Here is a 12545-nt window from a genome sequence, read left to right as displayed (position 1 = left end):
GGGAGGTGGCTGTTCTGGTCCCTACTTAGGAAGACGGAGGCAAAGAAATCGTTAAACATGTTAGCTTTGTCATCTGGTGTGACGACCAAATTTCCCAACACGTCCTGCAGGGGCCCCACATTACCCAGGACCTTCTTTTTACCCCTTATGTATTTAAAGAAGGACTTCTTATTGTCCTTAATCTGGGAAGCTAGTCCTAATTCCATCTCTGCCTTGAAGCATTCTATCATGATAAGGTAAAAGCATTCCCTTAATTTTTTTCCTAGGTGAAATTTCATCAAAGTGAACACATTATTGTATAAAATATGATTTAAATAAACTTGTATTTTCTACTGAAAATGATCCTTTGAAGAATTTTCAACGAGCTCTACAGAGTTATATATGAACCTCTATTTTTGGAGAGTTACAAACATAGAAGTGAAAAGGCTGAAATAACATATTCCACTTTTCTAAGCCAAGGTTTCAAAAGTAGGAGCCTGTAGTTAGGCTTCTGAGTTCATATTTAGGCTCTTCAATTATTTTCATAAGTACTGATCACCCACTAATTACCACTGACTGCACAAAAGCTTCACCTACAGCTTTTGGACATGTTGCCCTTTTGGAAATCAGATCACTTATTTTGGAGTCTAAATACTGTCTGACAAGCCTAAACATAGACATTTATTTTAGCCCATTATTAACCATGAATAACATGAGACTATGATGTGACAGTTAGCTGTCCTTCATTGGTACGGAGCGTCTCCCCCAAACTCTATATATACAGTTCATTATTTGACATTTAGTCTTCTCTAACTAGCATATCAGCATCTCAAATAATTAACAGGATGAAGACAACAAAATGGTAAATGGGGCATCTATTCAGTAATGGAAAACCAACTTAGATTCATTTCCCCCCTAAATCATGATAGACGTGTTGATGACATAAGTCAGGGACTAGGATTCTAGTCCACCTATTAGTGGAATTAGCATCTAAGTATGGCCCTATTCCACATTGCCTGAGTACCTGAAAAACTGTTAATCCAAAAGTTGAGTGGGTCCTCCTCCTCTTCACTGCTTTCTATACTCATTCTGAAGGGTAAAATGGCAGTTTATAAAAGCATTAATGAATTATCAGGAAGCCAAGCAAAGTGAAATAGAATTGGACTTGGTGCCTAAGTCCACTTACACACTTAATAGGTGGAATACAATTTGCCCCCATTTTTCTACAACTAGAGGCATTCAGAACAATTTTTAAAAACATGTTTTAATCCAAAAATGATATTTCATTGAAATAAAAACATAGATGGCTGAGTTGCATCAATTTCAATGAAGTTTTCAATGGAGAAGTTTTCTTAGGTTCAGAGTTGACCCTATGGTCAATTCCAGAGAGAAAAAAGACCTAAACAGAATCAGAAAGCTGATCTATTTGATCTGAAATGGAAATTTCAACAGAATTCCCCCTTGCAGAAACTTTCAAACTTTTTTTATGTTACACACTGGAACAACAACAAAAATTTTAAAACTTCTAAAAGGGTTCTGGTTTTTTGGGGTTTCTTTAAAGGAGATACCACCTACGTTAGGATCTTTTACTTAGACAGATATTATAATTAGCTTCAGGATCTGGCTCACTCAGAGGGGAGGACCTTTTTCATCTCTATATTCTTCATCTATCACAACAGGTTTTCTGATTTTTTTTCTTTGAGTATTGCAATCCTCTCTTGGCAGCATAGTCACCTCTTTCAATAAGCATGGCAAGCTCTTGTCTGTTTAGTTCCGGCCATAAGGATAACACTTAGAGAGAATTTCATAATAATCTTTGCCTGCTTGCAATCAAGCAGATGATGGGTTTGAAGTTGAAGGCTGTGAACCAATTACCTGGTTTTAGTCCAGAACTAAGCATCCCTTTCTCACTGTACCTCAGGTGATTGGCTTCTTTCCACTCCTCTTTTCTGAAATGCTTGATGTTTGGTTTTCATCCTTATTAATGATGCTTTCCCCCCACTTCTTTTCTTTACAGAAGTTAAAGTTCAGCTTGCCAAGACATCGAGAAGTTCGAGAAACCCACCAGAGATGTAACTGCCCAGCAGGTAGGGGCACTGGTGAACTTTTCTTTATCACCTTTTGTTTCAAGGAGTTTTAAGGTACTGCAACATATAATTATAATGAAACATATTTTATGCAACATGCCTGAGGCATATGGAATGAATAAGTACCCAGATACAAATGGATTTAGATACCTATCCATTATAAAATAAGAACTCTAATTATGACAGACTCATAGAGGTACATACCTCTTGTCCACACACTGACTGAGAGCAATAATAGACAATCAAATGTATTCTTCTGCTGTCTATTCACATGCCTCTATGAGCATTAAGACCGATGGAGTTATAGAACTACCTGAGGCATCTTGTAAAACTGCAGCTTTTGACACACAGAAACATAATGAGACTACATAATCATACTGCATTTCCAAAAATGCCAATATAGAGATGCTTCCTCTGATCTACAGTATACAATAGGTGGCAAATTGTTATGGCAAACCCATTTATTAATGGTATTTTATTCCATCACCATGACCCATCCAACCTTCCTTATCATTTTATAATACAATAGACTACACACAGAGGAAATAGAAAAAGGGACAACAACCAAACACCAGATTCAAGGATATTCAAACCTTGGGAAAAATTGAATGTGACTAACTTTGTGACTCAGACTTGTTGCTAAGAGAAATGGATGAGGAGAGTCGCAAAGAGTGACAGTTCTATTTCCAGTAGATTCTGTGTTGCTGGTGGCTCTTGTTGACACACTCAGAGTTAAAGTGATTGCTGGATTTGGGGTCAGAAGGAACTTTCCCCAAGTCAGGTTGGCAAGAACCACTAGGCATTTTTACATTCTCTGTAATGTGGGATGTAATCCACTTCCAAGGACCATCTGAGCATGTTTTACCTTGTTATTGTTTACTTCAGGACTGCAATGTGTGAGAAGGGATGGAGTGATTTTTTTTTATTCTTGCAGACAAATATTTGTTCTGAGATTGCCTGTGATTTCAGGGAACTGGATTCAGTGACCCAGAAGGTCCTTTCTAGTCCAATGTTCTTATGTTCTGCATTTTCCTGGTTTCCAAAACAAGGTGTTTAATCATTTCTGATGCTGTGGGTAAGAAAGTATAGTTAAGTGTGGGTGTCAATAACACTTATAGAATGACAAGGAGTCCATCTTCTCTGCACTACATATATGTAGCTCCTGTTAACTCTAATGACATCATACCAATGGATGGAGAAGAAAACATCTCTTCCAAGTAAAATACCTTTGTAAGCTAATTGTGTTTGCAAACAAGAAAGACAGCTGCACTGAACTCTGATGGAAATTAACTAAATAAAGAATGCAAACACTCCCAAACTTTGGGACACTTCTGACTGGAATAGTGCAAACCGACTCTTTTGCACAACGGTGCAATAGATTCCATTTATGTGTTAAAGAAATGAAACATGAATTCAAAATGACTTGTCATTATGTTTAGCTGTTGTGTGTTGTGGGGGTGGGTGAATAAGAGTTCAAATAAAATAAAACATCTGTTAACTGGAATCTCTGTCCAAAACTTACAGTTGAAACCCGAGTTTCAAAAAAGTTGAGCAAACCCTTTTTTCCCTTTTATAAGGCTGCAACTTCATGCACTTTGTCACTTCCAGGCTCCTCCTAGAATTTGACATGTTAATGATAAAGCATCACAAGAAAGAAATGTTCTTATGATCTTTCTGATCCAGCCCAAAGTGGTAATTCTTGAAATTTGAATACCAAATCGGGAAAAGTGTGTGTGTGTGTGGGCTTGTGTGTGTATTCATTGATTTTAAGGCCAGAATGAGCCATTATGACCCTCTGGTCTGAACCCCTGCATGACAGAAATCATAGAACATCACCCAAGAATTTCTGGTTAAGGCAGCTGAGACCTTATGAAGTGGTGGTGATAGGGAACATAGCAGACATTTCACAGCACTTGGGTGCCCTTTCATGCCTTGCAGTTCTCAGTGTTTCTAGAAAGACAGCCATGATTCAAAGCAGAGATGAATGCGTCTCAAGACTGTACTTGAAGATGGGAGGTCAATATGTTGTCATTGTCTATTTGCTGGTAGAAAACAGTCCATGGGCACAGCTGCTTTTTGCATAATTTCTTCATCCTAACAATCTCCTGATAAAATTTAGCCATGTTCCAAAACTGGTGGCATAACAGGTGGAGTCATGTTTGATTTCACACAACACATTTGGGCTGTGTTTCAGAGCGGTCCATAACAAAGCAGAGATGTTGGACACCATTTCACCCTTGTCATTTTTTTTGATGCTTGAGATGTCTGAGGGCTAGACAGACTCTGGAGGCCTAGACAGTGTGACTCTTATGGGAAGCCTGAGGCTTTCACAAGCAATGGACACAGGCACAGTACTCACCCCTTGCTTCCCAGCCAGCCTACTCCACTGTTGTTGAATAATCAGACATAATGTTTCTCACCAAAAATAAATGTTTATCGCAAGTGACATTTGAGTGTATTGTTAGATCCAGATCCAGCTTGTTGCACGGTACAGAAGGGAAAAGGAAGACAAACACATATGCTGAACTTCTCAGTAAGGATGTAAAGGTCTGGGACTGTCAACAGAGGGTCATCCTTAAAAGTAGGAGGAATCCACAGCTCCAGGGCATAAGGGGCTTGTTTGTGAAGGAGTTGGAAGGCTGGGAGTAAGCAAGCAGTGAGGATGTATAAATGTGGAACTGTATCTCAGTTATCTGAGTACTTGTGGTAAGAATTAGAAGAATAACATGGTCAGGAAAACAGCAAGGCTTTATTTATAGAAAATGATAAGGAAAGATATGTTTCCTTAAGCTGGGAAGCTGGTACTTCAAATAATTCATACTCGGCTTGGGTGTGACTACCTGTGAGCAGAGTGTCACTTCTGGGTCATTGTGTTTTTAAAGATATAAGCTGCAACAAAATACTAAGGCAAGCTTTTCTGTGCAGGAAGGATGTGCATCCACTAAGATTAACAGAACTAGTTTGGGTTATTAATGGCTACATTCCCTCAGTTTGACAACCATTCTGTGAGCCCCTTTGTTTTCCTGTAGCCTGCCAGATTGGTACCAGATTGCCTGTACAGGCTTATTGTACATTATGAGATGGATTGGAGTACTCAGAAAAATGTGTGGTATTTATTGGGCTCTCCCCAGCCCAAACTAAGAACCAGAGAAATAAGGATTTCATGAGGTCTGTCAAGCCTTCACAGCTTCGTGTGGATTTGCTTGGTTTTACCCACCCAGCTGAGGTTTTTAAATATTTCTGGTAATTTAAATCCACGTTTTTTTCCAATGGGAATTCGTTTTTTTAAATGGGTAAGTTGGGGGAGCAGAATACTGCATGAGACTTTACAGACCCCTGTGTATCACTCTAACCAGAAGAGTAACAATAACCACACAGGTGTGGGGCAAGGTCTCCTCCCCTCAGCTCTTTTGGTAGTATTCCTGTTACCTATCTGTCTGGTCTGCAGTTGAGAAATCAGTTGCCTCTTGTATAAAAAAATGGAATTGTAGCAATGATGATGATATTGAAATGTGAATTATAGTAGAGCCTGCAACATTCTTGGGACTTTCTAAGCACAGAGTAAGATAAAGATCCTGCCATAAAGTGACTCCAAAATGAAGGAATTTACTGACATGCCTGGAAGAGCAGAGATAGCAGCTCTCAGTACTGGATACAGGACATTCAACAACAGATTACATTTAGTAAACTCTCCTGCTCTGTCACACTGAGAGAGCAAGCCCTACACAAAGCACATGGGACAACTTTCCACTTAAGCTGCTCCTGGGAGTCTTAGTTTAAGCGTCTTCTGGAAGAATTTTTGGAACATCCAAAGACAAGAGCGCAGCCAAAGATCTATCCCAGTTCTGAGGCCAGGGCAAGAAAACAGGAATTTTGTCAAGACTGTGGACAGCAAATATAAATAAAACTGATAGTTATTTGAGGAAAGCCGAAACCAGAAATACAAAATCTGAGCATGATTCATGGGTATAAACCAGATCATATAGGTTTTATTCTTTGTCAGATTTCATACTGAAAAGAGCTTGTTTTCAGTTGTGATTTGCATGTGGCTGAAATCTCATGAGAACTGCATTAGATGGGAGAAAATTCCAAAGGACAGCTGATTTCCTCAAATTTCTTCCATCTGGTATGAAACCCTTCTAATCTAACCTACACCTGAACGGATCTTAAGCCTAGCTACTTAGACATCTCTAATGGTTATTCAGTGTACTCCATAGATTCATAGTTTGTAAAGGGCTGGAAGGGATTTCACAAGATCATCAGGTCCAGCCCCCCTGCACTAGGCAGGAAAGACAACTGGGGTCAGGTGATCCCAGCAAGGTGACTGTCCAGTCTCCTTTTGACGACCTCCAGGGTAGGTGATCGCACCACCTCTGGAAGGAGTTTATTCCACAGTCTGGATACCCTGACTGGGAAGAAGTTTTTCCTAGAGGTGAGCCTAAAGTGGTCTTCCAGGAGTTTGTGGCCATTACTCCTGGTTTTCCCCAAGGGTGCCCTGGTGAACAGTCGTTCACCAAGCCCTTGATGTATTCCCCTGATGTAGTGGTAAGCTGCTAACAAGACCCCCTCAGCCCCTCTTTTTTAGACTGAAGAGGCCCAAGTCCCCCAGCCTTTCCTCGTTTGGCTTGCTGTGCAAGTCTCTGATCATACGGGTGAGGTGGTTGGTGGAAAAGCAAATACGTATATAAGGTCAACCTTCTCTCTCTTATCCAGGTGGTGAGATACCTGGTCATAGAAGGAGACAAGATTGGTAAGATAAGACCTGCCTATGATGAAGCCATATTGGCTATCATTCAGAATCCTACCTTCTGTAAGCATATTGCACACAGACTCCTTGATGAATTTTTCCAGGATTTTCCCTGGAATAGAAGTTAGGCTAATTGACCTATAGTTGCCCAGGTCCTCTCTCCTCCCCTTCTTGAAGATGGGCACATCACTGGCCCTCTTCCAGTCTTGAGAGACCTCCCCCACGCGCCATGAGTTTTGGAAGAGTTTTGCCAAAGGTCCCACAATGACCTTTGTCAGCTCCTTCAGCACTCTTGGGTGAAGTTCATCAGGTCCTGCTGACTTACAAATGCCTAACTTTTCTAACTGATCACGCACTAGCTCAGTGTCAATAGTAGGAAGGTGGTCAATTCCACAATGCCTACTCAGAACCTTATCTTGCATGATATTCCCCTTGTTCCGGTGAAATGCCGAAGCAAAGTAGTCTTTCAGGAGTTCAGCTTTTTCCTGAGTGTCGGTAACCAGCTGTCCTGAGGTGTCAAGCAGTGAAAGCACTATGACTTCAATCCCAAGTCTTAGTGCTTTTATTTTCAGAGATCCTAGTGCCTGAGACATAGCCAAGAACATTCTCAAAAGATGGTTTGCGTAAGTGTATTGCCTATATTTTTAAATACCATATCTATTTTTCTTATTAAAAATGTTATGCCTTCCTCATCTGCTGCTATTTTCACAATCCCTTTGCAGTGGTTTTTCACTCTGCTGGCTCTCTGTTCCAGTTTTCAACATCATTTTTAATAGGATATTTTCTTTCTGCCCCCGCTCTGCTTATTTTTCTCCAAGATTTCTCCTCAGGCAGAAAAAGTGCTGGTAATAGTTTAGTTTGTCAAACTTTTGAACTCATGTGTGGGTCCAAAATAAGGCAAAATGAGTTTTCCATCCCCCTAAGCAGCAGGCTATCATTATTTCTATTGAAGTAGCATTTTGAGAAAATGTACCCATTTGTACTGAAAAGACAGCCTTTGATCCAGAGACATAATCTAGACTTAAGGGCAGCAGGTAAACATAAGATACAAATGAGGAGGGCAGGTCTGGGGACACTGGTAGGGCTGATAGGATTCTAGTTCCAAGTATGAGCAACAAATTGCAGATAATAAGCAGGTGGCTTGGTAGTCTGTTAGAGGGAAGCTGCTTTTAAAAGTAGGCAGGTAACCATAGTGACTTGAATATAGGAAGAACGCTAATAATGGAGAGCACTCTCATTTCTCCTGACTCAAGGGGGATGTTGCATAATCTGTGTCCAAACTGCAGCAATCTGATGCCACCCTGCTGCTTGTTACATGAATCAGGTGTTGGCATGGACTGTGATAAAGATGATTTCACCATCTGGTGAGTCAAAAGCTTGTGTGAGGAATATCTCTGGGCCCCTTTTAGAGGTGTCTTGGGAATGTTTTAAAGTAATTTCTTCCTAATTTCTCATATAAGTCATTTTCCAGCAATAGCCTCCTCATGATGAGTATAAGAAAAATAGATAATATGCCTCCTCTGGTCAGATTTTACACTACAAAAACATTGGCAGGGGCTGTCAGAGCTCAGAATGTTGTTAATACTCCCCATTTCATATTGTGAAGACAAGGCTTTGGGCTCTGTCTCTCTCTCCAAACTCACAGCACACAGGTCCAGTGGGGGAAAAAGGTTTTAGGTGAGGGGCTTCAGCTTCCAGGAGGGAACTGAGAGCTCAGGAGAAAAATATGGCAAATGGTCTAATCTGACCCTTTTCATTCACCTTCTTCTACATATACAGACCTCTCCCACATCTCTTGGCATAGCTGCAACTGAGATTCTCCAAACTGAGAAGGGTAGGAAGGAATCTTGGACTTATCTAGAACATAGGCTCTAGTCCAAAATATGTCACCCAGGCCTGACACAGGCCAACTGGCAGAGTGCAATAGGATTTCCTGTTTCCTCATCTCCTTACTCCTGCTCTCTTTCTTTGCCTGACAGATACCTGCAACAAGGAGACAATATCAGACTACTTTTTTTTTTACTTATGGAACTTTGCTCATACAACATGATTGCCCAGGGAAGCACAAGGGAGAAAGACTGCTCCTTGATCAGCCCTGTTAGCTTTCTACTTCTCAGATCAGGGGCTGGAAACTCGGTACCCTCCTCCCATAAGCAGGTAGGCAAATTAATGGTAGAGCCTTGGCTCTACCCCAGAAGTTGCTGGCTTACAGTACAGAACTAGAATGAGGGGGGAAACCAGCTGCAGTCAGTCATGCAGCAAGCATCAAAGGAAGGTCAGTAGCTTTCTGGAATTCTCCAATTGCTCTGGAACAATGCTTTACATCCATGTCTACACTGTCTCTAGACTGTGCTCAATAAACCATGCCATACTTACTTGGGACATGCTACATCCCCAGACTAATGCAACAGGTGTCTTTGGATCTGGGAACATGCAAATAACCTCTCCTGAGAGACCAAGTTCATTGGTGCATACCCAGCATCACACCTTAGATCAGTTCTGGGATGAAGTATATGCAGTGTGGTCATGGCTTGCCACACTGCCTTAGTCCCTGGGGTAGTGAAGCATCCTTTTCCTTGCAAGGCTAGCAAGTAGCTGAAAGTGAGAAAGAAAAGCTAGGGCTCCATATAACACCTGCTCTTCTCCACCTGTTCTCTGGCAAGTTGTTCCTGTTGTTTCTGGTGGGACAGAGCAACTCAGCTTTTCTAAGCAGGAAGCAGCAATTCTGACAAAGGGACAAGGCTCTCCACTCCTTCCCTCATATTCACTGGGTGTCTAAGCAAAAACCACCATTTTCCTCTCTGTTTTTCTTAAGTCAAAGTCCTATTAATGGAACTCTGGCCCCTTATTTATTCTGTGTATTACCTCTACCAGGTGCTGCACCAGCTGGGGCAATGAACTACTGTAACAGAAGGCTTAAAATGAGGCTTAGATACTGTGCCTGGCCCAATGTAAAGACTTTAGCACTTGGAATATCGAAGCAGGAACAGCAGAAGAGTAAAGCCTTTTTCTGGCCTTGCCCTTTGTAATATTTATAACACAGAGACCTAACCTACAGCCAAAATAAAATCCATTTTTTAAGTCAGAACATTTCTTCACAGTGTGCCATATACATCCTGTGACATTTTTGGGGAATGCAGGGATGTAAGAAGAATCGCTTCTTACTCTTTCTCCACACCCTGTTCTCACAGCATAATGCCATGCCATATGGAGACCCTCTGCTAGCCTGCATTGCATGATTAAGGTCTGATGCAAACTACCCTGCCCATCCCTCTAGGCATGCTGGGAGACAAGCCAGCGCATGGAGTTCTAAATCTTTGCTCCTTAGATTTATGTTGGAATCAGTCTCCAGTGCTCCCCTCACCTGCCAGGACCCTTTGAAATATTCTAGGGCTTTTTTAAAAAATTTGTTGTTGGTTTTAACTTTGTCCTTCTTTTGTCTTGTTGTGGGGAGCTCGGTAGGATCTGGCAGTGGCTCAGCATGGTAGATACTAGTGCTCCTGAGCTGCCTGGAAGATTAAAGGCCCAGATACCAGCTCAGCTCTTGGCTTCCACTTGCACTCATGGGGATGTAGAGAGGGATTCGGATTCTTGGAGGTGGGGGAGATGAAAAGGAGTGGTCTGACTATTTAAATGCAGGGGCCCTGTTGAGAGGAAGTGTGATTTGTCAGTTTGTCTGGCTCAGGGCCATTTGAGAAGTGCTAGGCAGGGTATGTAACCAAACACCCATCCCCTGCAGTCCTTGTAACCATCCTATTTCATGTAAAGCTTTGACTCATGTAGGCAGCACTGGAGAGAGTAGGGCCCCTGTACCAATGATGGGGGCTGGGTGGGCTTATGGGACTGCAGGCTTTGCTCATGTATGTGAGTAATATATATTGGTATAGATAAGCATCCAGCTGGATTTCAGATACCCAGCATTCCACCTCTGTCTGAGATCAAAGAGGAAGAGGTTTGGCCTGAACGTTTACAGGGGAAGAAGCTTGCAGCCTTGCTGCCCCCCACTCTGTGCCGTGCACTGCTTTAGGATGCTGTGATTTAGTTTCCATGCGGGTGTGCGGAATGTTTAGGAATGTTTTCGACACTTTTCAGTAACAGAGTTCTAATTTTTTAGCTCATTCATAGCATCTGACAAAGTAGGCTGTAACCCAGGGGCAGGCAACGTTTTTTGCCCAGAGTGATGAAAACCCCCACAATGTCTACCTTGTAAGGTGCTGGAGTGCTGGCATGCCACAAAAACAAAACTGCGGCAGAGGGTATACATGGCAGGATGCACTGCATATTTAATACTATTAATAATCATTAACGTTGCTTTTTCTTTTTTCTACAGTAAATAGAGAGATGGTGTCAGGCAGGGAGCCGGGGCTGCCCCAGGGCTCCGCTACTCGTGCCACAGCGGGGGGCCAGCAGCACCGGGGGTGGGGCCCAGCCGGCCTGCGCAGCTCCGCGGGGGACGCCGCCTGGCTGGGGCAGGACGCTGGGCTCAGGGGGCTCCTGCCTGGTCTCTGTGCGTGCCGGGTACAGTGGGAGTGGGAGCCGCAGCCACAGGCTGTTTCCCGGGCTCTGGGAACAGCCGCCACAGCCGGTGCTCGGGGCCGAGCCACTCGGGAGCCTGCAGTGCAGCGCCTCTGTGCAGTGCCTGCCCCAGCCCTGGCCCCTTGAGGGGAGCTGCGGCTGGGCAAAGCTGGGACCCAGGCAGGCTGAGGCAGCTGCGGCGGCTGTTCCCAGGCTCCAGGGGGCTCCCGCGGCCAGGCCCCTGCACCGGGGACGGCTCTGCCCTGCCTGCGCTGTGCCGAGCGTGCAGGGAGGCCGATGCCGGAGGGAAGCCGCCCGAGCCCGGCGTCCTGCCCCAGCCAGGCAGCATCCCCACGTGCGCAGGGTGGCTGCGGCCCATCCCTGAGGAGCTGCGCGGGCTGCCCAGGCGCCCACCACAGCTCGAGCCCGCAGAGCCCTAGGGCAGCTCCCGCTTCCCGCCCAGCCCCCGCCTTCCGAAGGGCCTGACCGGGGTGGCTTGCCCGCAGCGCCCCCGCCGCCCAGAGCCTGTGCCAAGCGCCCGGCCTCAGCGCTCGGCACCTCAGTGCTGCCCCGCGTGGGACAGGGCCTCTGCCTGCCTGGGCAGCTCCCTCCGGGGGCCAGCCGGGCTGGAGGTGCAGCCTGGGAGCACGGGATGGGGGCAGTAGAGCACAGACACCTCCCTGGCTGCCAGCCCGGTGCCTGCCGCAGCGCTGGGACTTGTGGCTGCACAGGCCAGCCCGGAGCAGCAACTTTAAGCCCCCCCCCAACCCCAATTTCTTTGCGTGCCTCCCGGCACGCTGGAGAAAATGTCTCCTCATGCCACTAATGGCACGCACGCCGGGGGGTTGCCGACCCCTGCTGTAACCTATACAAGATTATAACTTTCTGAATGAGTTAATCTCTTAGGTTCCACAGTGCCCTGCCTTCTGCCAAAATTTAACTTAATGGTGTAATTATACTTTGCCACCTTTCATCAAGTTATGTTACTATTTCTTGATTGTAATGTTGCAGTTTACGAGGCCGTTAGGCTACTAAGGGTCATAGATTCATAGATTAAGGGACGGAAGGGACCTAGTAGATCTTCTAGCCCGACCCCCCGCCAGGGCGGGAGAACAACAAAAAACCCCAAAAAGAGAAACGGGACTCAAATGAGTCCAGCCAGGTAGGCATCCAGCCTCTTCTTAAAGACCCCCAGGGTAGGGGCCAGCACCACTTCC

At 44.4% G+C, this 12545-nt stretch overlaps 1 protein-coding gene across 4 annotated transcripts in view; it reads left to right on the top strand.

Moving 5' to 3' along the window:
• The window catches only part of COL13A1 (collagen type XIII alpha 1 chain), a 216933-nt gene that overhangs the window by 10373 nt on the left and 194015 nt on the right, over positions 1–12545 (top strand). For all 4 annotated transcript variants that reach the window (XM_019507839.1, XM_019507838.1, XM_019507837.1 and 1 more), the window contains exon 2: positions 1997–2066. In XM_019507839.1, the coding sequence (XP_019363384.1) occupies positions 1997–2066 (70 nt within the window). The remainder of the gene's footprint in view (positions 1–1996; positions 2067–12545) is intronic.

Source organism: Gavialis gangeticus, unplaced genomic scaffold (genome assembly GCF_001723915.1).
Source record: "Gavialis gangeticus isolate Ggan-Ray unplaced genomic scaffold, GavGan_comp1, whole genome shotgun sequence".
In the NCBI taxonomy this organism is placed as follows: domain Eukaryota; kingdom Metazoa; phylum Chordata; order Crocodylia; family Gavialidae; genus Gavialis; species Gavialis gangeticus.
The sequence above is the reverse complement of the archived record's forward strand: the minus strand, read 5'-3'. Positions and strand labels throughout refer to the sequence as shown.